A 27,932-nucleotide genomic window follows, 5' to 3' on the forward strand; every position below is an offset into this window, starting at 1 on the left:
CCAAAGAGGTGGCCATGGGCACACATATGGGCCCCAGCTATGCCTGTCTCTTTGTTGGCTACGTAGGGCGGTTGATCTTCCGTAATTACACCGGCCCCACTCCCCACCTCTTCCTCCGCTACATTGATGACAGCATTGGCGCCACCTCGTGCTCTCGTGAGGAGGTTGAGCAATTCATCAACTTCACCAACACATTCCACCCTGACCTTAAATTTACCTGGACCATCTCTGACACCTCCCTCCCCTTCCTGGACCTCTCCATCTCCATTAATGATGACCGACTTGACACTGACATTTTTTACAAACCCACCGACTCCCACAGCTATCTGGATTACACCTCTTCCCAGCCTACCTCTTGCAAAAATGCCATCCTGTATTCCCAATTCCTCTGCCGTATCTGCTCCCAGGAGGACCAGTTCCACCACAGAACACACCAGATGGCCTCCTTCTATAGAGACCGCAATTTCCCTTCCCAGGTGGTTAAAGATGCCCTCCAACGCATCTCGTCCAAATCCTGCACCTCCGCCCTCAGACCCCACCCCTCCAACCGTAACAAGGACAGAACGGCCCTGGTGCTCACCTTCCGCCCTACCAACCTTCGCATAAACCAAATCATCCGCCAACATTTCCGCCACCTCCAAACAGACCCCATCACCAGGAATATATTTCCCTCTAAACCCCTTTCCGCCTTCCGCAAAGACCGTTCCCTCCGTGACTACCTGGTCAGGTCCACACCCCCCTACAACCCACCCTCCCATCCTGGCACTTTCCCCTGCCACCGCAGGAACTGTAAAACCTGCGCCCACACCTCCTCCCTCACCTCTATCCAAGGCCCTAAAGGAGCCTTCCACATCCATCAAAGTTTTACTTGCACATCTACTAATATCATTTATTGTATCCGTTGCTCCCGATGTGGTCTCCTCTACATTGGGGAGACTGGGCGCCTCCTAGCAGAGTGCTTTAGGGAACATCTCTGGGACACCCGCACCAATCAACCACACCGCCCCGTGGCCCAACATTCCAACTCCCCCTCCCACTCTGCCGAGGACATGGAGGTCCTGGGCCTCCTTCACCACTGCTCCCTCACCACCAGACGCCTGGAGGAAGAACGCCTCATCTTCCGCCTCGGAACATTTCAACCCCAGGGCATCAATGTGGACTTCAACAGTTTTCTCATTTCCCCTTCCCCCACCTCACCCTAGTTCCAAACTTCCAGCTCAGCACTGTCCTCATGACTTGTCCGGACTTGTCCTACCTGCCTATCTCCTTTTCTACCTATCCACTCCACCCTCTCCTCCCTGACCCATCACCTTCATCCCCTCCCCCACTCACCCATTGTACTCTATGCTACTTTCTCCCCACCCCCACCCTCCTCTAGCTTATCTCTCCACGCTTCAGGCTCACTGCCTTTATTCCTGATGAAAGGCTTTTGTCCGAAACGTCGATTTCGAAGCTCCTTGGATGCTGCCTGAACTGCTGTGCACTTCCAGCACCACTAATCCAGAATCTGGTTTCCAGCATCTGCAGTCATTGTTTTTACCTACCTGATAAATTAAACAGCAGAACTAAAAACGTATTAATTTCTGGATTATTACTTGAGCCACAAGCAAATTGGCACAGGGTTAAGATTAAAGATTAAATAGGTAAATGCATGTGTCAATAATTGGTTTGGGAGGAATGGGTTTGAATACATGGGACATTAGCAAGGACAGGAGCTGTTCCAATGGCCTCCACCCTAATCATGGTGGGACAGAGACCTGATGAATTACGTAACTAGGGTCATTGGTAGGGCTTTAGATTAAACATTGGGGTAGTGGGTTCAATTGCATGGTAAATTACATAAAAAGTTAAAGTGGAGTAGGGCTCAGGAGAATTTATTAAAGCTTCCAGAACAAGTAACAGGACAGACAGTATGGAAAGAATCACGAATCTAGCTTCAGGCAGAGTAGATATGGGAACTATGAAAAATGGGGTCATCAACAGAGAACTGAGGGTGTTGTATTTAAATGTATACAGTACACAAAACAAGATAAATTAGCTTGTAGTGCAGATTGAAAATGGTGGGCATGATGTTGTAGGTGTCACAGAAATGTTAAGATTAAAGATTAAATAGGTTGGGAACTAAATATCTGAGAATACATGTCCTATCGAAAGGACAGACAGATGGGCAGAGTTGATGGGGTTACCTTGTTAGTAAAAATTGAAATTAAATGGGCAGCACGATGGCTCAGTGGTTAGCTCTGCTGCCTCACAGCGCCAGTGACCTGGGTTCAATTCCCGCCTCGGGCGGCTGTCTGAGCGGAGTTTGCACATTCTCCCTATGTGTCTGTGTGGGCTTTCTCCCACAGTCCAAAGATGTGCAGGTCAGGTGAATTGGCCATGCTAAATAGCCCATAGTGTTAGGTGCATTAGTGGGGAAATGGGGCTGGGTGGCTTACTCTTCGGAGGGTTGGTGTGGACTTGTTGGGCCGAAGGGCCTGTTTCCACATTGTAGGGAATCTAACTTAAAAAAAATCAACAGCCAGAATCAGAAGGTGTGGAATTTATGTGTGTAGTTGAGGAACTGCAAAGGAAAAAAGACCGTGTTGGGAGTTATGTACAGATCTCCTAACAGTAGTCAGAATGTGGGGAAGAAAATAAATCAGGAGATTGAAAAGGTATACAAGAAAGGTACTCATACAATAATCACGAGGAACTTCAATATGCAGGTGGATAGGGAAAATCAGATTGATAGTGAATCTTAAGAGAAGACATTTGTGGAATATCTATGAAATAGTTTTTATTGAAGCTGCTTGTGGTTTGGCCCATTAGGGAACAGGAAATTCTGGATTCGTTGATGTGTAATGAGACAGACTTGATTAGGGAGCTTAAGGTAAAGGAATCCCTGGGAACAGTAACCATAATATGATAGAATTCAGCTTGCAGTTTGTGAGGAAGAAGCTTGCATCAGATAGAATAGTATTACGATTGAGTAAAGGTATCTATAAAGACATGACGGAGGAGTTGGCCAGAGTTGATTGGAAGGGAAGCCCAGCAGGGAAGACAGTACAGCAGCAATGGCAGGAGTTTCTGAGGGGTAATTCAGGTGGCAGAGTAGAAATTCCTTCCAAGGAAGAGGAAACATACTAAGGGACATATGTGGCAACCGTGGCGGACAATGGAAGTCAGGGACAGCATAAAAGCAAAACAGAAAGCACACAGTGTGGTGAACATTAATGAGAAGCCAGAGAATTGGGAAGTTTTTAAAAATCAGCAGAGGATAACTAAAAAAAGCATTACAGGGTGGGGGGGGGCAGAGGTGGAGAAGATGAAACATGAGACTAGGCTAGTTGGGACTATAAAGAAGGATGCAGGAGTCTTTAGATATATAAATGTTAGGGAGACGCAAGAGTGGACATTGGTCAGCTCGAAAATGAGGCTGGAGAAGTAGTAATGGGGAACAAAGAAATGGCAGAGGAACTGAATAGATACTTTGTATCAGTTTTAAGAGTGGAATACGCCAGCAGCATACCAGAATTTCAAGAGAATCGGGGCAGAGGTGAGTGCAGTAGCCTTCACAAAGGAGAAAGTGCTGGAAAAGTTGAAAGGTCTGAAGGTGGATAAATCACCCAGACCTGATGAACTACATTGCAGTCTAAAGAAGATATCTGAGGAGTCTGTAGAGGCATAGTGGTGATCTTTCAGGAGTCACAGGATTGGGGAGGATTCCATGCCTGGAAAATGGCTAAATGTAACATTCCTGTTTAAGAAGGAAGGGAAGTAGAAGGTGGAAAATATAGGCTGGTTAGCCTGACATCAGTTGTTGGTTAGATTTTAGAATCTATTGTTAAGAATGAGATTGTGGATTACTTGCAAGTGTATGGTAAAATAGGGCTGAGTTAGCATAGTTTCATCATGGGAAGAATTCTTTGAGGAAGTAATGAGCAAATAAGACAAAGGAGTGCCATTGAATGTGATCTATTTAGATCTTCAGAAAGCCTTGATAGTGCAGCACAGGAGGCTGCTAAATAAGACAAAAAACTATGATGCTAGGGACAAGGTACTGGCATCGATAGAGGATTGGTTGACTGGCAGAAGACAGAGAGTGGGGATAAAGGGTCTTTTTCAGGATAGCAGCCAGTGACTAATGGAGTTCCGCAGGGGTTCGTGTTGGGACCTTAGCTATTCATGTTATACATTTTTGATCTGAAGGGAACTGAGGACCCTGTTGTTATGTTTGTAAATGACACAAAGATAGGTGGAGGGACAGGTAGTGTTAAGGAAGAAGAGAGGCTGCAGAAAGATAGTCTAGGGGAGTGGGCAAAGAAGCAATAGAATGTGGAAAGGTGTGAGATTATGCACTTTGTAGGAAGAGTAGAGGCATAGACTAAATGGAGAAAAGCTTTGGAAATTTGAAGCGAAAAGGAACTTAGAATAACGGAGTCACACAGAGTCCAACATGTCCATGCTGACCAAGTTGGAATCCTAGTACTGGATTCTTTTAGGTTAACACATAGGTTCCATTGGCAATTAGGAAGACCAATCAATAATAGCCTTCTTATCTAGATGATGAGAGTACAAAAGCAGAGATCTTCTGCTGAGGCTGTATAAGGTTCGGGTTGAACTTATAGTGTTGGGCTTATATCTTCAAACCAGGCCATTAATGGTTCATAATTAAGGGTTAATTAAGGGACAATGAAGAATTTAAATGGAAAAATGGCACTGGTGTAAAAAAAACAGTCTCTTTTGGCTGGGGGGTAACTGCATCACCTTGATTGTCAGGGCAAACCATATTTTTGAGCAGTTAACATGGAGTCACTTGGTGACTTAGAATCAATTTGTTTTCTATACAATGGAATATCTGGAAAAGTACTTAAAGTACTACAAAATGCCAATTCAGCATGAACCCTTAGATTCCCTTAGATTCAGAATAGTTCTAATATTAGGGACATTGCCCCATTCATTGGACATTTCACCATCATACTGGGGTTTGCAAGATTGCTGCCATAGAATCTGATATAGAGCTCCAAGTGCCAACATCACCGAAGTCCCTGACACATAGAAAGCAGTGTGAGACTCACTCATTCATATATATATTATGTATGTTATATAATTTAAGCGAATAGAACTGCTTCATATTGAAGTGCATGTATCTTCTTGTATTACATTTGATCAGACTTTAAAGAACCCGTTAGATATTTTCAGCCGAACAACACAATATCACATTGGACACAAAGATAAATAGAAAAATATGTTGTAAAGATAACATAACAAGACTGAAAATGTAAGTTGGTTCAATGGGTAGGCAAAAATCTGGATGTTAAAGTATAATGTGAGAATATGTAAAGTTGTTCATTTTGGTAGGAAAAACAAAAATGCAGGAAAGTATTTAAACAGTGAATGACTGCAGAATTTTAAGATCCAGAGGAATCTAGGTGTGCCAGTACATGGGTCACAAAGTGTTAGTATGCAAATATAACAAGTGATTAAGAAAACCAATGGAACATTATCCTTTATTATGAGAACAATTAAACATAAAGGTTATGCTTCAGTTTTTTTTGCATTTGTGGGACTACATCTCAAATATTGTATGCAGTTTTGGTCTCCTTATCTAATGAATGATGTAAATGCATTGAAGGCAGTTCAGAGGACATTTCCTATGTTGATCGATGAAATGATCAGATTGTCTTATAGAGGATAATTGGACAGAATGAGCTTGTTTTCACAAGAGTATAGCAGAGTGAGGGACGACTTATTTGAGGTTTATACGATCCTGAATGGTCTTGACAAGATGGATGTGGAAAGGATGTTTACTTTTTCGGTGGATTCAGAACTAGGGAACTCTGTTTCAAAATAAGGGGTTAACCTTTTAGGTCAGATGTGGAGGCATCTTTTTCTCATAGAGGATTGTGAGACTTTGGCACTCTGCTTCAGAAGGTAAGGGAGGCAGGGATATTGAACATTTTTAACGCAGAGTTAGATATACTCTTGTTAGGGAAGCAAATCAAATGTTATTGGGAGGTCGATAGGAAAGTTGAATTTGGTACATAAACAGATCAGCCATGGTCTGACTGAATGGCAGAGCAGGCTTGCAGAGGAAAATAACCATCTCCTAATTACAGAGCGTTCTGGTATAAGGTGAATTTCGTTTAAACAAATTGGCTATAATGTGATTGACGAATTGGGGATACTGTTTAGATAACGTGAACTCTCTACTGAACAGGTATAGTGATTTACTATCACAGGTTTCCATAGTGTGATTTTCTATAATGCAAGGTTGCAGAGGAACACAATTGTTGCATTATAGCAGAGCGATATGTAGTATACTTGGTAACACCTACAGCATAGGGGTCAATCCCCATTCAGTCTAGGATAGGGCTTGCCACTTTGCCCTAGTTATAGCAAATGATCATGGCATTTTTCTGTGGTTTGGCAAATAAGTGCCAAGGATCTGCCTTTGGGCAGAAAACTGAAGACGTCAAGTTACGATTGAGTTCTGAAGCAGGGTCACTGGACTGGAAATGTTAATTTTGCTTTCTCTCCATAGATGCTGCATGATGTGCTGAGTTTTTCCAGAAATTTACGATTTGTTTCTGATTTCCATCATCTGCAGTTCTTTAGTTATTTTTGTTTCTTTTTCAGTAATGATTCTGATAAGTCTATACTGCACTCATCCAAAATTAACACATCGTTCCTAATTTGCAGTTACAAAACTGAACATGATCGTCCATTGCTCTAACTAGAGTAATGTATAGCTACAAAGTTTAGGAGACACCACATCAACCAATTGAATCTTTAGCCTCAGTGCTTTGAGAACTAGAGGGGGCATTTTTGGTTTGAGTGTCTCTTGAAATTAAAATTAATGTATAATTCTTTAAGAGCTTACTTTTTCCAAATATTCAACAAGGAACATAGAACAACATCTCCTCCATAATTACTATTGGACCAAAGAGAATTAAGCTTCTGAATGTCAATGCAATCAAGGTCCAAGATAGGTTAACAGGATTTAAACAAATAAGTTTTGAATATTTATCCTTGACTACTGTGAGAGAAAAAAATGATGGTATTTGTCATTTGAGATTTTCATTTCTGTCCTTGTCAGTCTGCATTAAAGAGTATGATTGGAAAATACTATTTTTTGAGCAAAGAAACAGAAAATTGTAATGATTGCTTAAGTGAATGTCTTGTACCAGTGGAAACAGCATAAAGTAAAAATTATTTTCAAACAAGAGATTCAAAAATCAAATAATCTAGTAGGTTCATATCTCTGTAGCTGAAACACTATATTTGTTGTTCTAGATTAGATTAGATTAGATTAGATTACATTACAGTGTGGAAACAGGCCCTTCGGCCCAACAAGTCCACACCGACCCGCCGAAGCGCAACCCACCCATACCCCTACATTTGCCCCTTACCTAACACTACGGCCTAATTGGCCTAATTTAGCAAGGCCAATTCACCTGACCTGCACATCTTTGGATTGTAGGAGGAAACCGGAGCACCCGGAGGAAACCCACGCAGACACGGGGAGAACGTGCAAACTCCACACAGTCAGTCGCCTGAGGCGGGAATTGAACCCGGGTCTCTGGCGCTGCGAGGCAGCAGTGCTAACCACTGTGCCACCGTGCCGCCCACTAATAATCTGTTCTAATAATCTGATGTATTTATAGAAAGCATGATTTGTCTGGTTAGCACGCTATCCAATACTTTTCACTGTACCTTATATGTGACAATAAGAAACCAAATTAAGTTAAATTAAATCAAATCAGCATTCAGTAAAATAACAGGATGGATTACAAACGTAAATTTAAATATTTCCCGTGTGTGATAACCTGGTATATAGCAATCAAGATGAGTTCAAAAGGGTTAAATATGTAACCTCCTTGATTTTTTTTTCTTTTGATGGCTTGGCATTTTTTTAAAAAACTTGTTCATGGGCATTATTGGCTAACCAACTATCTATTGCCCATCCCTAGTTGTCCTTCAGAAAGTGGTGTCATTGTTTTCTTGAAGTGCTGCAGTCCAGGTGGTGTATTCATATTCATTGTATTGTTAAGAGTTCTAGAAGTTTAATACAGCAACATGCTCGAGAAATATAACACACCCTAGCCAGACATCCAAAAAGCCTTTGATCAAAGGTACTACACAAAATGCTTAAAGCAATGAGGTAAAATCTAGCCCCACGTCTGAAATTCGCTGACCTAACCAGTCCCCCTCCACTGACACACTCATTCGATTAGTGGAATTGGTCTCACCCTCAAAGACTCCTCCTTTGAATCCTCAACTCCCAACATAGTGAGATAACCATGACCAGCTGCATGAGCCCCAGCTATGCCTGCCTCTTCGTATGGTACATGAAACAGTCAATCTTCTGTAATTATACTGGCACCATCCTCCACCTTTTCCTCCGCTTCATCGATGACTGTATTGGTGCTGCCTCATGCTCCCATGAGGAGGTTGAACACTTCATCAACTTCACCAACACCGTCCACTCGGACCTCAAGTTCACATGGACCATCTCAAACATCTTCCTCCTCTTCCTGGACCTCTCCGTTTCCATCTCTGGCAACTGACTCAACACGGTCATCTATTTAAAACCTGCTGATGCCTACAGCTACCTTCAGTACACCTGCTCCCATCCCTCCTCCTGTAAAAACATGATCCCTTACTACCAATTCCTCTGCCTTCACCGTATCTGCTCGGAGGAGGAGCAATTCCACTCCAGGATATCCCAGATATCTTCCTATTTCAAGGACAACAATTTCCCTCTCATGTGATCAACAATGCCCTCCAGTGCATCTCCTCCATTTCCCCGCAGTTCTGCCCTTGAATCCCGCCCTTCCAAATGCAACAAGGATAGACCCCCCCAAGTCCTCACCCTTCACCCCACGAATCTCCAGATGCAGCACATTATCCTCTGCCTTATCCGCCACCTTCAGTCAGACTCCAACACAAAAGATATATTTCACTCTCCACCCCTATCTGCATTCTGCCGAGACCATTCCCTCTGCAATTCCTTTGTTAGATCCAGGTCCCCCCCATCAACTCACCCTCCACACCCGGCACCTTCTCTTCTCACCACATGTGGTGTAAAACCTGTGACCACGCCTCCCCTGTCATTTCCATCCAAGGCCCCAAAGGATATTTTCACATCCAGCAGAGATTTTCCTGCACATCCACCCATCGACTGTATCTGTTCATCTCGATGTGGTCAGGGAGACAGGATGCCAGCATGCTGAGAGTTTCAGGTAACATCTCTGGGACACATGCACCGAACAACTCCAACCCCCTGTGGCTGACCACTTCAACTCCCCCTCCCACTCCCCCAAGGACATACAAGTTCTGGGTCTCCTCCACCACCAAATCAAAGACATCCGCCAACTGGAGGAAGAATGCCTCATCTTCCGCCTCGGGACCCTTCAACCACATATCGACTTCACCAATTTCCAAATCTCTCCTCCCACTACCTCATTCCAGATCCAACCCTCCAACTTGGCACTGCTCTCTTGATCTGTCCATCTTCCTTCCAATCTATCTGCTCCACCCTCCCCCGACATAGCACAATTACCTCCCATCTGCATCCACCTATACCCATTCCACCTACCCCAATATATCTCTCATCGTCCTTCCCCATCCACATTCCTGCTGAAGGGTTTATGACCGAAACATTGACTCTCCTTCTCGTCGGATGCTGCTTGACCTGCTGGACTTTTCCAGTGCCACCTTCCTCGATTCTGAAGCATACAAAACTAATGGCATAGTATGTATTTGGAAAGTGATACTGGGTTTGGGAGATATGGTGAGTGTGATGTTATTTCACTCTCATTTATTTTAAGCTTGAGTTAGATGTGCAGGTTAGGTGGATTGGCCATGCTTAATTGCCCATAGTGTTAGGAGCATTAATCAGAGGGAAATGGGTCTGGGTGGGTTACTCTTAGGAGGGTCGGTGTGGATTGGTTGGGCTGAAGGGCCTGTTTCCACACTGTAGGGAATCTAATCTATTCTAATCTAACAAACTGGTTTCAGAAGCTCAATGCAAGCTGATAAAAATTGACAGACATCAGAGTAGAAATAAGATTGAATCTATGGAAGTAGAACAGGAAGTAAAATTTAGTTAAGATAAAATATAGAAGTGTTTGGAAATTTAACATGGACCAGTGTAAATGACTAGACATGGGAGGACAAATGGATGATATAAGCATTTCATGAACAATTTTGAGTAAATAACAGTGAAATTATTATAAATAACTAGGCTATCTGGTTCAGATGATTTAGGCAAATGTTTCAACTCCACATTAACCTATTTTAAGTGAAAAGACCTAATTTCACCTCACCCTAAAGATCCTCTAAACTCTCCCTGCATGTGAATATATCAAGACTGAGTTATACAGTCATAGAGAAATACAGGATGGAAACAGGCTCTTCCACCCAAACTGGTCCATGCTGCCCACTCAGCTGGTTCCAATTGCCCGCATTTGGTTCATATCTCTCTAAACCCTTTCCATCCATGTGCCTATCCAAATGTTTTTAAAATGCTGCTATTGTACCGGCCTGAACCACTTTCTCTGGCAGTCCATTCCGTATATGCACCATTCTCTGCATGAAGACGTTGCCCCTCAGGTCCTTCTTAAATCTTTCCCTTCTCACCTTAAACCTATGCCCTCTAGTTTTCAATTCACCATCCTTGGGAAAAAGAGATTACATGCATTCATCCTATATATGTCCCTCATGTTTTTATGCACTTCAATAAGGTCACATATCATTCTCCCACATTCCAAGGAATAAAGTCCTGTCCTGACCAACCTCTCCCTATAACTCAAGCCTATTAGTCCTGGTAACATCCTTGTAAATCATCTTTGCCCTCTTACCAGTTTAATTACGGTTTTCAATAACAGGGTGACCAAAGTTCTGAAGGACACACCTGTCACATTGGGCTTACAGCACATTGTGAGAATATCAACACAAGGGCAAAACATAGAATTTGTCCATTTAGTCCTTCTGTCAGATGCAATTGTCCCTGACACTATCAGAAGGAGTAACTATCACACGGTCCTTGTACAGATGATGTCTTGTCTTTACACTGAGGACACCTCAATCAACATTACCAACTCGTTCACGTTGATAGCTTTGGAGCAGGTCTACCAGTTCAAAACTGTACATCGATGAGACATTGTGAACCATCAACAACAAAAGAATTATATTCAACCAACATCTTAACCTCATGGCCTGGCATATCCCTACATCATTATCATCAAGGCAGGGGCTCAACCAAGGTTCAAAAAAGAGTTTACAAGAGAATGATACGGGCAACATGTGGCAAATCTAAAAATGCAGTGCCAATCAGTAAGGATTATGTATGCTATGCCTAGAAGCCACAGGATATAGACTGAACAATAATACTCTAGAACCAATGGATCAGATAAAAGTTCTGCAGTCCTGCCATGTCCAGTAATTAATGGTGGTGGAAAATTAAACAACCAACTGGAGGAAAATTCTCCATAAAATTTCCCATCCTAATGATGGCTGACTGCAGCAAACAAATAGAAAGTACAGATGAACTCAAAACCATTGTTAAATAGAAGGACCAGGTTGGTATTTCATGGGCTGTCTTGGCAGACCCAATATCACAGAAGTTAGTTTTCAGCAAATTATGTTCAGACCATGTGATATTAAGAAATAGCTAAGTCCATTGGCTATGGTAAAGATCGCAAGTCTCATCTATTCACATTGGCAGGGGCAATTACCATCGTCATTACATCATGTTTATTCTTGAACATGTCACTGTATAACATCAATGCTGCATGTGACAGCACCTCACATGATAAACATACTGCATGTGTTTCAAACAAATGGATCTGAAAGTCTAATGGAAGAAGTTTTTAGAGGGGGAAAGGGGAGTACAGTCAATCAAGAGACTCCTCCATTTCCAGTCTGGATGGTTGGCCAGGATCCAGCGGATATTTAACTCTACCAGAGTCTAGAGTTTTGTGTTTTTGCAATCCAAGGGGTTGATCATGGATAGTCCTCCAGACCAATTGTCACCAGTCAGGCATTTACAGGTACCTTAGTCAGGGTAATGTGAAGACTCACAGAGTTTTGTGCAAAATAGGTCCTTTTAACCTGGGTTCATTACATTGAGACATGAGGAAATGATTACAATGAAAGGATGCAATTCTAGATAGAAAGGTGAAATCTCACTGTAGGAGGGGTCTGGAAGCTATCGGGGTTATTGGGATGCATTCACACAGACGACATTCACTTTGGCCACCACATGGGTAGGGCGTAGTGCCGGCTAGGGCATAGGAACTTGCAAAACATGGGCTTTGGGGGTAAAGTAGAGGCATTAATAATTGTATAAAGGGGTTGTATAAAGGGATGGCACAGCAGTTCAGTGGTTAGCACTGCTGCCCCTCAGCACCAATTCTAGCCTCGGGCAACTGTCTGTATGGAGTTTGCACATTCTCCCACAATTCAAAGATGCGCAGGTTAGGTGGATTGGACACACTAAATTGCCCCTTACTGTCTGTGGATGTGTAGGTTGGGTGGATTAGCGATTGGAAATGCAGGGTGACAGGGATGGGGGTGGGGTGGGGGAGATGAATCTGGGTGGGATGCTCTTTGGATAGTCAGTGTGGACTTGTTGGGCCAAATGGCCTGTTTCCACATTGTAGGGATTCCATTATTCAAGAGAAAGGGGACAAGGCAGAAAGAACGTCACGGCCACAGGATCAAGAACACAAAAGGGAACATGATGGATTGGGGGGGTGGGGGGGCAGTGATCTTGTGTCTCAGAGGGAGCCTGCAATTCATTCACAAAAACATCTAGTTGAAACCTTACCATATATCAGAAGTCAAATATGCAATAACTACATAAAATGGCTGATACCAAAAGCAAAGTGGGTGAAGAGAGTTATTGATGCTTTCTTCAGGTGTGGAGTGGAATTTGAGGCCTTGCCTCAGTATTCAGTATTGCCAACTATCTGGCTTCACTTCATGAGCAGGTCTTTTATTATCCAATAATGCGTATTAAGAATAATGGCCTCAAGGAATCATGACCATCACAATGCCGCCTTACCATGTCATCAAAGCAAATGTAACCAGAGAAGCACACTTAAAATGTCACCTGAGCTTTGCATTTCAAAAATACATTCCATGGCTAAGACTGGAAGACAATACTTCATTTGTTGTAGAACAGTCCATCTTCCGTAGTTACACTGACACCACTCCCCACCTCTCCCTCCACTGCATTGATGGCTACATCGGCGCCACCTCTTGCTTCCGCGAGGAGGTTGAGCAGTTCATCAAGTTCACCCAACACATTCCACCCCTAACCTTAAATTCACCTGGACCATCTCTGGCACCTCCCTCCGCTTCCTGGACCTCTCCATCTCCATCAATGATGACCGACTCAATACTGACATTTTTTACAAACTCACCAACTACAACAGCTACCTGGATTACACCTCTTCTCACCCTACCTTCTGCAAAGATGCTATCCCATATTCCCAATTCCTCCGCCTCCACCTTATCTGCTCTCAGGAGGACAAGTTCCACCACAGAACACACCAGATGTCCTCCTTCTTTAAAGACTGTAATTTCCCCTCCCACATGATTGAAGGAGAGTGGACGCCTTCTCGCAGAGTGCTTTAGGGAACACCTCCAGGACTCCCGCACCAACCAACCTTACCGCCCAGTGGCCGAACATTTCAACTCCTCCTCCCACTCTGCCGAGGACATGCAGGCCCTGGGCTTCCTTCATTGCCACTCCCTCGCCGCCCGAGGAAGAACGCCTTATCTTCTGCCTTGGAACACTTCAATCCCAGGGCATCAATGTGGACTTCACCAGTTTCCTCATTTCCCATCCTCCCACCTTATCGCAGTTCCAACCTGCCAGCTCAGCACCATCCTTATGGCCTTTCCCACCTGCCAATCTTCCTTCCCAATTATCCGCTCCACCCTCCTCTCCGACCTATCAGCTTTTTCCCCACCTCTATCCACCTATTGCACTCCTAGCTACCTTCTCCCCAGCTCCACACAAGACCCATTTATCTCTCTACCCCGGAGGCTCCCAGCCATATTCCTGATGAAGGGCTCTTGCCCAAAATATCAATTTTCCTGCTCCTTGGATGCTGCCTGACCTGCTGTGCTTTTACAGCACCACTCTAATCTTGACTCTGATCTCACTTTCGCCTAATACTTCGTAGCCGTCAAATGTACACAGTGAGCTGTAAGCATGATAGAATGCAATCTGTGTTTCGCAGGCTACCTTTATTTTGAGCGATACATGTGAAAGTTTGGGTCATTGGAGTGATCATTTGGCTTACTGGCAGTGTTCAATTCCCTCAATATTGCAGGCATCTGAAATACCCTAACAAGACTATGCAGTGGTATTAAACACTAGAAAGGAAAAAAAGAATGACAGCAGATGAACTATCGAGCGTTGACTAAGGCTCTGGGAATGACAAAGATCTGTCCATCCTGCCAAGCCATCCTGACTAATATCTGTGGGTTAGTGCCATAATTGGGAGAACTGTCTCACAAACAAGTCAATCTACAGCCTGATGTAGTTATACCCATAGAAACATAGCTTACCCACAAGGTTCCATGCAACACCATCACTATCCCTGGGCATGTACTTGTTTTACCACAGGATAGACACAGCAAAGGTGGCAGCACAGTGATACATAGTTGGCGGAATGGTTCTCCTAGGAGTCCTTAAAGATTACTCTGGACATCACGTCTCCATTTAACCAAAAGAAACAGGAACAGGAGTAGGCCATTCAGTCCCTTGACTCTGCTCTGCAATTCAACAGGATCATGGCTGATTCGACACTCCTCATGTCCACTTTCTTGTCCTAACCCAATAATCCTTGATTCCCCAACTGATCAAAAATCATCTATCTCATTATATATATACAGGGACTCTGTCCCCACAACTATCTGTGTCAACAAATTCCAAAGTCTCTCAATTCTCTGAGAGAAGAAAGGCACCCCGATATTCTGAGACTATGGCCTCTAGTCATAAACTCACTCATGAAGAGAACCATCTTGTCAACATTTACCTTTCTAAATTCCTTAAGAATGCAGTATGTTTTAAGAGATCCTCTCTCATTCTTCTAAATTTCAATGAGCAGAGTCGCAACCTGCTTAATCTCTTCTTAAATAAGGGGATCATAACTGCTCACAGTCCTCCAGATATGATCTCACCAGCACCATGTACATTTGCAGTAAGACTTCCCTACTCTTAAATGCTAACTCTTTTGGAATAAGGACCAACATTCCATTAACCTTCCTGATTACATGTTGCACCTGTGTGCTATCTTTCTGTGCTTCATGTACAAGTACCCTCAAGTCCCTTTGTATTTTAGCTTTCTGCTGTTTTTTCTCCATTTAAATAATACTCTATCCATCCAGAAGAAACAATTTTCAGATTTTCTTATGCTATACTCAATTTGACAACTTTTTGCCCACTTATTTAATTTGTAAATATCTCTGTTTGTATTGCCGTGACTTGGGTGCTGGCGTTGGACTGGGGTGGACAAAGTTAAAAATCACACAATACCAGGTTATAGTCCAACAGGTTTATTTGGAAGGACTAGCTTTCGGAGTGCCGCTCCTTCATCAGGTACGATCCTTCTGGATACGAAGTCTTCACATTGAGAATACCTTACATTGGCATGTTGTATAGCACTATGAATGTGCTAAACAGGATATATTTCAAACAGATTTAGCAACTCAAGATTGGACATCCATAAGGTGCGGTGGGCCAAGAACAGCAGAGGAATTGTTACACGGCCTGGGATACTCCCCTTCTCTACCATTATCATTAAGCTAGGGGATGAACCCTAATTCAATGAAGAGTGCAGAAGGACATGCCAGAAGCAGAACCAGGCATACCTAGAAATAACATGTCAACCTGGTGAAGCTACCAAACAGGACTACTTGTGAGCAAAACAGTATAAGTAGCAAGTGTCAGACAGAACTAAATGATTCCACGACAAACAGATCAGATTTAAGTTTTGCATTCTTGCTATACCTAATCATGAATTGTGGTGGGCAATTAAACAATTCACTGCAGGAGGATGTTTCAGAAACATCCCTATCCTCAATAATGGGGAAACCCAACAGATCAGTATAAAAGGTAAGGATGAAGCATTCACATCAATCTATAGCCAAACGTACCAAGTGGATGATCCATCCCAGCCTCCTCCAGATGTCCACATCTTCACAGCTATCAGTCTTCAGTCAATTTGATTCACTTCACGTTATATCAAGATAGAGTTGGAGGCATAGATATTGCAAAGGTTATGGATCCTGACAACATTCCAGCAATGCTCCGGAAGACTTGTGCTCCAGAACCTCCATGCCCCTAGCCAAACTCTTCTAGTACAGTTACAACACTAGCATCTACTGACAATGTGAAAAATTGGGTATATCTTGTGCAGAAAAAGCAGTACAAATCCAACCCAGCCAATTACTGCCCCATCATTCTACTCTCGATCATCAGTAAGCTGATGTAAGGTGTCGTCAACAGTGCTATAAAGCAACACTTGCTCACTGGTGCCCAGTTTGGGTTCTGCCAGGGCCACTCAATTCCTGACTTCATTACAACCTTGGTCCAAAAATGGACAGAAGAGCTGAATTCCACAGGTGAGGTGAGAGCTACTGTCCTTGACATTAAGACTACATTTGATTGAATGTGATATCAAGGCAAAATGGTGGCAAAACTGGAGTCAGTGGGAATAGGGAAAAACTCTCCACTGGTTGGAATCATAATTTGCACAAAGGAAGTTGATGTGGTGGTTGGAGGTGAGTCATCTCAGGTCTAGGACATCTCTGCAGAAGGGTCTAAGGTCCAATCATCTTTCGCTGATTCATCAATGATCTTCACTCCAACATAAAGTCAGAAGTGGGGATGTTCACCAATGGCAGTACAATTTTCAGCACCAGTCAAGATTTCTTAGATACTGAAACAGCCCATATCTAAATGCAGCTAGACATGGACAATATTGAGACTTGGACTGACAAGTGGCAAGTAACAGTTGCATCACGTACGTACTAGGCAATGATCATCTCTAACAAGAGAGAGAATCCAACATTGCCCCATGATATTCATTGGTATTATCATCCCTGAATCCCAACAATCAAGAACATAGGTACTACCACTGATCAGAAACTGAACTGGAACAGTCATATAAACAGTGGCTACAAGAACAGGTCAGAGGCTACGAACTCGGCACTGAGTAACTCACATCTTGAATTTCCAAATTTATAAATAAAGTTCACCCACATTGCTTTAGCTTCAATACTGTCTAGATTAACATTTTGGCTATTATCCTGAACATCCCAGTTCAAGGATCCCTGACATCTAAGGGTATCTGCAGTGAAAGAGTTAGTTTCTTCTGAGAGATGAGCATTGCCTGTGATTACAACTTCTTTCATCTTTGGGATATCTAATGGGACTGCTTCTCACATTGGTGCAACTTAACAAGGTCCACCCGCAAAAATTACATCAGACCTTTTAAGAGACATTTTAAGAGTTTAAACAAAAATATATTTACAAAAATAGTTATTTTTAATATCAGCCGTGTCATGATGTGCCCTCAATAAGTTTTATTTTCTTCTTCTCTCTCCTACTACGTCAAAGTGCAATCCTGACTGCAGCTAGAGGGGAAGGAACCTGTTCTCCAATAGGCCTTTTCCATCTGAAAGATTTTGTCATCTCCTGGGAGATTTGGGCCTACAGGGCCAAGGCTTATGAAAGTGTCCTGCCCTGCTGCAGGCTCAGCCCCTTCAGTTACAGCTTTTGAAAGATTTATGGTTAGAGGGGCAGCGGAGAAACCAAGCACCTCTGCAGTGTCCGAGAAGAAGTCTGTGCAGGCGTTCTTTGTGTTGTTCCTCCTACCTGCTAGCATCACTCTGTGTCTGTTCAAGAAACAGCCACCTGCAGATAGGCCTATTTCCTTTGTTTCCCTCTTTTGCCTTGCCACTTATGGCGAGCATTTATGACTAAAGCAATGGAGCGTTCTCTGTGTGCATATCCAGTAGGTACTGGACCTGGGTCTCCATGGTGGTCGCCAACCTGTCCATGGAGTCAGTCAGATGCATGCATGCAACAGCCACATGGACTGCTCCATTCTTTAATCCAGTCGACACAGTACCTCCATCGAACCTGTTACTGTTCCTGAGTCTATGCACTTTTATAAGTCATTCATGATTGAGACTGTGGGATTGTCATTTACTTAGGGCTCAGCAGTTCTCTGAGTGCCAGAGACCTAGAGTGTTTCTTCATTGCCCAGCTGCAGAGGCATGTGAATGTGTGCTCCTGAGTCTAATCTAGCTACATAACTCACTAAGGTGAGAAAGCTTCTGAGTGGTGGAGGGTCCAGGTGAAAGCCTTGCTGGGATATCTTCTAAGTGTTCAGTGGCTTCCTCCTCAGAGGTAAAGGGAAAGCAGAGGTCCCTGGGTGCTGACCTGTTTCTGGCAGAGGTTTGCTGGATGCCACCATTGCCTGCATAAGAGAAGAGAGGGAATTATGTATTTAAAAGGAAGAAAAATCTTTTGCAGATTAAGTATGATATCACTTTGGTCTTTGGGGGAGCAACACAGAACAGAATAATGAATATTATGGGTCAGTTGGCCATTGAGGCCTCCCCATCCTCATGGGGCCATGGTCTTTTCTGTCTGATTGAGAATTTTCGCCTTGCAAAAAATTCTGGTGACCTGGCTGCTTGAGGCAGTCAGCATTAAGGACAGCTGGCTCTTCCACAGCTTCTGCAAAACAGGGAGAGTGCTTGCTTTCTGAGCCATGTTGTCAATGATAGTGTTTGTGTACCACAGTGTGAGGGCCAGTTCCTGACTGATACTGCCTGAAGAAATGTGGAGCTGGGCTTCAAACCTGGTGTCAATGCTAGAAAATTGAATCTCACTTCACAAATCAACATCAATGAAAATGGAAACTTTGGTCCTAAATTATGAATAATCTGCCTAATGATGTTCATTTTGGGTTCTGTCTTGGAAACGTATCACCTGAATTCATTACACTGTTGTCTAAACATGGATAAAAGAAATTATTTCTTGCCTAAGAAAGACTGTATTAAACATTAAGACAACATTTTATTATTTGGTATCAAGAAGAGTAATTTAAATTGGAATTGGAGTAAACGCTTTACTAACTGGCTCCATGCTTACCGCAAAAAATGATGTTTGTGGTTTTTGACTGGTAGTCATCTCAATGCAGGACATCTGTTTGGCAACGCCTAGGCTTGACCATCTTTAGTTGGCATTCAATGATATTTACTACATTATTAGTTCAGAAGTTAGGATTTTCACAGATATCTGCATGGCATTCACATTTATGGCAGATAATGCAGCAGTTTATCTCCAAATGCAGTAAAACCTGATCAATTTAGAATTCCATCGAGGCATTATTAACAGCACCACCCAATCCTGACATCTATCTCCAAGTAAGAAAAAGGAGGTGGGTGCATGGGGACAGCACAGTCACCATGTATCCCTGCATGCCTAGTTTCTCTGAGGACATATCCACATTGAGGCATCCTAATGTTCTGCCTCAGCAACATGCACCTGCAGTTGGGATTTGCTGCAGCTCCAGAGTAGCCAGCCCTGCAACTGAGCCACCCGCATCAAGAATCCTTTCACCCCCATCACTATTTTCTTAAAACAATGATAAGCTCAGAGATAACTAAGTAGGGTTTGCCTCTAAAAAACTAGCTCTTCTGGTCTGCGTTCAGACAGGTGCTGGCACAGGACACACATTTGGTCCTGATGTCAAGAAATGCGTGCTGTAACAATGGGCTGCCACAGGCAGGTTCTTGCTAATTTTGTTCATGCCTCATCATCCAGCACTTTCCTCATTAGTTGCTCATGAGAACCTCCAGTTTTCAACTTCATTAAGCTATAAGCAATATGACAAGAGAAAGGAATAAATAATGTGGTTTCCACTATCTTCCTCATGTCTTTGTAAAAGAAATACATGTAGTTGTTTGATAGTACAGCACTGGACTACTGCTGCACTGAACATTTCCCAGTGGAATGCCTCTATCGAACATTTGCCAATCTATCAGTTTTTTCCCACATGAAGAATAAATGTGGTTTTCACCTTGAATTTGTATTCTTGCAAATTGCCCTAATGAAGACATTAAACTTCAATAAAATGTGTCTTTTTTTCAGAAACACAAGACCTTTTTCAGGTTCCAGCTCTCTGCCATTCCCACTGAAAATTTGATAGTTCCATTGGCCATGACACAGAGTCCCGAACACAGAACTTTACCTGGGCCTGTGATGACTCACAAAAGGGCAAAGATGACAAACCACTGAGATCCCAAAATACCCTGCTACCAAATATGGTATTTATATTATTATATATGATAGTGTATTTCAATTAAAAATTAAACCTGTGACATCCTTGATTAAAATTTGTAAGAAAATAAATGTAGAACTTTCCGTTAGGATGACTTTCAACCAAATGAAAATTTTGGACAAATAAACATATGGGCAGAATAATGGCAGCAAGAACACTGAAATCAATTACAAACTTATTACTTCAAGGATACATACGCAGCAGATCCTTTCTGGATGAATGAATTAATGTTAAGTCAATTTGTCTTTCATTACTGTACCTAATTTTATCTATGTTATTTATGTTGACTTCAGAACAGGGGAAAATAAAAATGTTCATTGTTTGGGTTCTCTGTTGTAGAAATGGAAATACAGACACAGAAAGAAGAACTTTAAAAGGAATAGAAAGTTGCGAGGAATCAGGGTGTATTGAGGGAAGAGGGCATTGCTGGCTAGGCAGAATTTATTGCCTATCCTTAATTGCCCAGTGAACCAGGTGGAGTTTCCAACAATCAACAATGGCTTTGTGGTCACCATTAGACTCTTAATTCCAGAATTTTCTTCTTTATGAATTCAGATGCCACCATCTGCTATGGTGAGATTCAAACCCAGGTCCTCAGAACATTATCTAGGTCTCTGGATTAATTGCCCAGTGGTAATATCACTAGGCCATTGCCTTCCCTGTTTGGAATGCAGAATTCAGCAAACCTTTTATTAACCGGCACCTATGGAACTAGGAATGTGCTGGTTGATCAAATATTTTGGTAATCTAGAGATCCATATAATCAATGTAAAAACACACATTAAGTAATAGAAACATACTGCAGGGGGTATAAGAATCATTGGTATACTTTATTTACAGCATAAAATCGCTTAAATAATAATGCAACCCAACTTCGCTTAAATAAAGCTCACTTGCACCCTCAACTAACTACTGTACTTGGACTTTGCGATAATACAGTTAACGTCTGGTATTTGAAGTATATAATTTTTACTGGTTTATTGAGTATGCTGGTTCATTAGGTGCTGGTTAAAACAAACTTATATTAGTAAGGTAAAAGTATGGAGACATTAACTGGCTGAAAGTCATCAAATCCACTGAACCTGATGTCACATATCCAAGAGTTCTAAAAACTACAGAAATCATGAATGGATTGTTGGGGTCTTCTGAAGTACAATGAATTCTGAATGATCCCAAAGAAGTAGGTTCAGGAAAGGAAGGACTGAAAACGCAGTTGGCCTGACATCAAACATTAGGAAAATCCTGGAATCTAATATTAAGTAAGTGTTTGTACAATGAAGGGTTAATATACCTTTACTTATACAGTAACTACTGAGCATGTGTGAAAGGATCTATAGCATAGTCATATCAAATCATGTGGAATTGAAGCCTGAGTCTCTAACACTTCAGAAACAAGTATTCTCTCACCATGTCTTAAAAACAATTACGTTTAATAAAGCCTATGTTATGATCCTAACTGATGGCATTATTGGACAAGTCAGAACTCAGAGTGAAATCTGGCATGATAGACCATAGGTTTTACCTTCTTTTTGTTTACTGTGAAGGTCAGTCACTGAACGTATTTACAAAGGCTGTCGATGTAATTTTTACAAAAGAATATAAAAGTTTATCACAAAAATAAAATGCAAACAATGTTATATCTGACAAGAACTATTGGAATAATCTCACTACAAACATCACAGTGATTCATTCCTTTTATTCCAGTAATACCCTTACAGACACCAGATCTCAATAAAGAATTACTCCTATCTGCACACAAAAGCCTCCTGTTCAGCCACCACCGTTACTGGCTTTTTTTCAGAAAATTGTTGTACATTCACTGCAGACTTTTTCAGTTAATGTTTCTCACGAGTTCAATAAAACAGATGTAAGCTCACTTTTTGCTTAATATGGTTACGAAACTCATGGCTTCAACAGCCTTTTAAGACGTCTTCATTGCTGGCATTCCCTCAACCTTTTGCTTCAGAAACGTATTAGCTTTAATAGAGGATTAGTTAAAAGACAGAAAACAAAGACTATGAATAATTGGTTCAATTTCAATTTGACATATTGTTATTGGTTAGGTGCCACAAGAATTGGTGATGAGGCCTTAGGTACAGTGCCAACTTAAATGAAGGGACTGAGTCTAATGAACCCATGTTTGCTGATGGTATAAGATTAGGTTGGAAAGTAAGCTTTGAAGAAGCACATGTCTACAGAGGGTGAGAATGTGGCAAACGAAGTATAACTTGGGGAAATATTTGGTTATTCACTTCAGTATAAGGTAAGTGTTTTTAAAATAATGAGGAGCGTTTAACTGTTGATGTTCAGCGGGACTAGGTACAAGAAACAGGGTGATACAATAACTAAGACAAATGGTATGCTGTTCTTTATTGCAGGGGAGTTAAAAATGAGTAATGCTTGGTGCAATTGTTCAGAACTTTGATGAGACAATACCTGCAGTATGATGTACAGCATTGGTCTCCATACTGAAGGAAATATATAGTTGCCTACATAAAGATGTTTTGAAGGTTCACTAGATAAATTTGTGGAATGAGAGAGTTATCCAATTAGGAGAAAATAAGTTGCATGATCTGTCCTTTTTAAAGCTAAGAAGAATGGGAGTTGATTTCATCAAAATCTATGACATTCTGAGAAGATTGCTGCTGAGAGATTATGTTATTTAGCTGACAACTTTAGAATTGGGGGAAAAAACAGAAATTGCCTCAGAATATTCTGAGGAATGGTCCCATGACCCGAAATGTTAACTCTGATTTCTCTCCACTGATGCTGTCAGACCAGCTATGCTTTTCCAGCAATTTCTGTTTTCATTTCTGGATATAGCATCTACAGTTCTTTCAGTTTTATTTAGAGTGGGGGACACTGATTTAGTTTAAAGGGATGATTATTTTGGACTGGCGTGAGTAGAAAATTTTTCATTAAAAGAGTTATGATTGGTTGGTATACTTTATCTTAGAGTTGTGAATGCTCCGGAATTGAATGCTCAAGGCTAGGATAAGTAATTTTTAGACTCCAAGTGCGTGCAGCCATATTTGGAAGAGACAAGAATCTGAGTTGAAGTTGAGGAATAGCCATTGTGTTATTGAATGGCCAAGCAAGCATGAAGAGGCATACATTCTGATCAGTCTGGTTTTTCTCTTCTTGAATACTAACACATGAGTTATGTGTTAGTAGAAAAATATTTGGCCCCTTTGAACCTGCTTTGCCATTCAGCAAGATATGATCTTGCTGATCTGATTATGTCACAATGCTGCCTACCCCAATCACCTTTAACCCTCTTATTTACCAAAAATCTATCCACAATAATCTTCGAAAGATTCAAAGACTCTGCTTCCACTGCCTTTTAAGGAAGAGAGTTCCAAAGACTCATGACCCTCCGAGAATGAATTGTAATGTTTTCTGTTCTCATTGCAGGAGCATTTGGTAGACCTTTTTCTTGAAACTAATGGAGAGGAATATCTGGTGGTGTGTAATTGGAAGTTGATCTGCTACCACTTATTTTCTCTCAGCACCAAAAATAAACTGTACCTACTGTGTTCAGTTGAAGATTCAGTCTCAGGGATAAAACCATAGAGTTTCAGGATCAAAGTCACAATCATAAAATATTTGCTGTGTGGTGCAAAATACAGCTTTTTTCACCTCATAATGTTTCAATAATATACAGTACAGAACAACAAGACTGGTTTCAGTGCAAGAAGAAATTGGTTAAGAATAATGTACCTTTCTTCACAGTTTGGCAGGCTTTCTCCTCTAGCTTCCTGAGACATTCTTCTTGCTCGTTCATCATCTTCATTCCTAACAGTAAGACTGCAAGGTAGTAAATAGAATCATTTTATCTGGGTACAGGAGGCAGATGCCAGTGGTGTCACTCACAAAAGAAATTCAGGCTGATCTACACTAATCTTCTCAATTACTGAAAATGAAGATTGGATCAAATCTCCAAAGTTTTTTTCTTCAGACAAGAGCAGTAGTTTTCAAAATCAATATTATCTGGCCAAGGAAAATTATATTGCATGTTGTATTCACTCATTAAATCAGCAAACCAGTCAATTTGAAGCATTTTTGTTATTTTTAAAAAACAATATTTGATTTCTCATGGTTTTGCTCAAAAATAGATATAAATAGATTTCTATCTCTTTCTTCCTCTTTGAAGAATCATGCCTTTTGGTGCCTTCCACTCTGTAAAGTATTTGTGCTTCACTGGTTTTCTATTGTCGTAGCTGTCCTCCTGTTTCTGTTTCCCTTATATATCAGGTTATGTCTCCTTTGACGTTTCTTTCTTCTGCCAGTCTCTCACTCTACATAAATGTAATTCTTTCTGTCTACCTTTCATGTCTCTTTATCTATCTATTTCCAATTCTTTAACAACATTAAATCTTAGAAACTAACAATATAAAAATCTATTCAGTCCATTGATTGTATGCTTTCTCCCTGACAAAGCTCTTCACTCTATTCCATTGCTTTGGCCTTTCACGTTTAAAAAAAAAATCATTATCAATTTCTCTTATGACATAGATTTCATTTTCCACAACATTTTTGATGGGAAATTTCACATCCTAATACGTCTTGGTGGAAAGAAATTCCCATTGTGTTCTTTTGATGATGACCTTAAACATCACCTCTAGTTAGTGAATCACCAAGAGGTTGAAATACTTATCCATTATTTATTTGATCTGGGGTCTGCTTTCTCCAGGATTCTTAATCAGTCATCAGCCACCAAAAAGACATATTTAAAAAAAATTAAGAATTCTCATGGAACCAGAAAAATATTTCCAAACTCAACATAAAAATCTAACTGCAACCTCACCATTGATTAGTATAGGTAGTAACTATCTGGGGCACAATTAACATGCAGTAATAATAACATTGGAGTAATAAATATTTAATTTTTATTGGAGATGCGTGAGTTGGATAAAGAAGTGACTGGAATGATTGAATGATTTACCCCATGAGGATGCTTTTTGCTATTGTGAGGCTGCAGCTGGACACATTAGTGTCTTGGTTATTGCCTAATTCAACCAATATGCCCATAAATGTTTGTTTGGGGTGTTGTAATCATGATCAGAGATGAAAGGCTTGCATAAGCAAGCAGTTCAGACTGATTTCACCTTTGACAAATTTTAGTTCTTGTTTAGTTCATCTCACTGTTTAACCTGTAAAGCTGGTTACTTAATCAACTCAAATCTTCCAATTGGCTTTGAAATCACTGGATCCAATACTGACCAGTCAGAAAACTGCACACTCACCTGCTTACATCTATAAAGATCTGAATTCTAATGCCGCATTCTGAAGAACTCCCTTAGCACAAGACTCCTTACAAAGATCTATGATCAACGCAGAAGGCCCTTTTTTGGCACTGACTGCCATATAGAAAATTTAGTCTTTGAATAGGTAAATGGGAGAATTTGTTGAATAGATAAGCGGATGATGTGGATTGTAGCAAATGGGTGAGGTGGATAGGTAGTTGAAGATTTCTTGTTGGGAAGATTTGATTAGGGATTAGACAGATCATGTTAGTACGGGGGTACTTATGTTGCCAAGAAGGTAATTGGATTGGTGTAGTTGAGTTGGCAAGTTAGTTTTGTCATGTTGGGGGTGTGTGATTGGGGACAATTGACTTGACATTAGTGGGGGTGACAGGTCAGGTGGTCTGTTGAAGATAAAACTTCCTGGGCAATTCCCAGATAGAGCACATGTTAGGATTTCCACAGGATCCTGATGTATGTCACAATCCTATTTCTAGTCTGTAATGATGCAGAGGCCAGAAGATTTGACCCCTTGTGTGGGGTGAGATAGCATATTCATAGTGCTGCTCATGTACAGAAAGACACAACAGAATGTTTTACAAGCCAATGAACATAAAATAAAAAATGAACAAGAGGGAAAAACAAAGGGAAAAAAAGAATGCTCTAAGAAGTTTTGGAAAACAGGCAGAGGTGACAAGGCAGACTTGCTAAGGAAAGCACTCCAGAGGATGGAGGTTTAATAGCTGCAGCAACAGCAGCTGATAAATTGAGCAGGAACAATGAGGAAACCAATACTGCAAGAGGGTACAGGAGCAGGACCCTGTTCTGACAAAGCATCACTGGAATCAAAATGTCCACTTGTTTTTCTCTCCACAGATGCTGCCAGACCTACAGAGTTTCTCCAGCACTTTCTGTTTTTGTATCAGAGGAGTATACATGGGATTGAGGTAAGGCCCATGAAGGAGAGAGTAAGATTCTCAAAATCAAATCATTCCATATCTACTCCATCAAAACCAACATAGACACGTATTTTCCTTTTATGCATCCAACATCAGTTTTAAAATCTGAATGTTTAACAGAATAAAATGTGAAATGTAATTGATGGATGTCACATTTCAAAATTACAAGTAAATGCTGATGCAAAAATATTACTGAATTAAAGTCCTACTTTTGATTATTTTCTATTGATTAAACCCAAATCAGTGTGCAGTAATAAGAATGCTATTAATTGATATGAGTGATCAGACGGTTAAAAGTAAGGCCTCATTTCTGAAACCTAAAATCTATAAGAAACAATTTCTCAAGAATAGATGATTTTTTTTAGATTCTATTGGGCCAAAATTCAGGTATCCCTGCTTTGCAGGTAGATGTACAGTGGACGATAGTGTAACAATGGAGAAACTTTTTAACCTTATTCCAAATTATAGATACAATAATATATATGTGGCAAATATAATGAGTAAAAGCCATTGGAATGGGGACATGCATTTGAGCGTATCCCTTACTCATTAGCTGTTGGTGACTGTGGTTGTGCATTACTTTGCCCTTTAAGATAGGCGTGTGTTTTACTGAGTGTGGTGCAATGTATTTCCTCATATGGCTGTCATAGTTCAAATCTGAATGTGCATGCAGGCTGCAATCTATATGTGACATTTCCAGTGGTGAGGATGAGAATGTATGAATTGAAGTTGAGTCATGGTTGATATTGAATACAGATAGCTGAATGAAGTGGTGATAGTAGGTGTGAGGTTCATTTGTAAGGAGGTGGGATTTGAAGATGCAGTCATTAACCTTGATCACTTCTGTAAGATCATTAAATTTCTTGTGCCACTGTATCCTGGTCCTTGCTACTTGACTCCAGGTATTGGTTGCAACATTTTTCTGTTCTCACTGCCTTTTTAGTATTTGTCCTACTCCAGGATGACATTGCTTTTCCTATTCATTTCCAGGAACAAAGCCTCAAGTGTTGCATCAGAGAATCTTGGAGCCTGCTCTCTGCCATCTTATACCAGTTTCATTCTTTTTACTTATTCTCTTTAACAAACTGTTCCAACAACTGCTGCAGTCTTAATTGGCTTTAGTTAGCACAGAGTAGCTTTTAGGCAGACTAATGCGTTACAAACTTGAGATCCTGCTGAGACTTGCAGCCATCAAACAGTGCACATCGTACTGAGTTGAATGGTATTATAATTTAAATTAGCAAATATTATGACATTTGTGTGCTGGCGGCATCACATGATATAGGTTTGGGTCCATCAAGTATTGTAATCCATAGACTGCTTTTCTGGCCTTATCCAGTTTTCCCAAGTATGTTTATAAGCAA

General features: G+C 41.2%; 1 protein-coding gene across 10 annotated transcripts in view; it reads right to left on the minus strand.

Moving 5' to 3' along the window:
• The window catches only part of rgs20 (regulator of G protein signaling 20), a 306,524-nt gene that overhangs the window by 36,695 nt on the left and 241,897 nt on the right, over window positions 1-27,932 (minus strand). For 8 of the 10 annotated variants that reach the window (XM_087986394.1, XM_087986399.1, XM_087986398.1 and 5 more), the window contains one exon: window positions 24,084-24,170. The exons of 1 other annotated variant lie outside the window; for it this stretch is intronic. In XM_087986394.1, the coding sequence (XP_087842520.1) occupies window positions 24,084-24,170 (87 nt within the window). The remainder of the gene's footprint in view (window positions 1-24,083; window positions 24,171-27,932) is intronic. One more of the 10 variants, XM_087986395.1, reaches the window with a different exon arrangement.

This window comes from Chiloscyllium plagiosum, unplaced genomic scaffold (genome assembly GCF_037043375.1).
Source record: "Chiloscyllium plagiosum isolate Xiang-an unplaced genomic scaffold, Cpla_swu_hap1 HiC_scaffold_4, whole genome shotgun sequence".
In the NCBI taxonomy this organism is placed as follows: Eukaryota; Metazoa; Chordata; class Chondrichthyes; order Orectolobiformes; family Hemiscylliidae; genus Chiloscyllium; species Chiloscyllium plagiosum.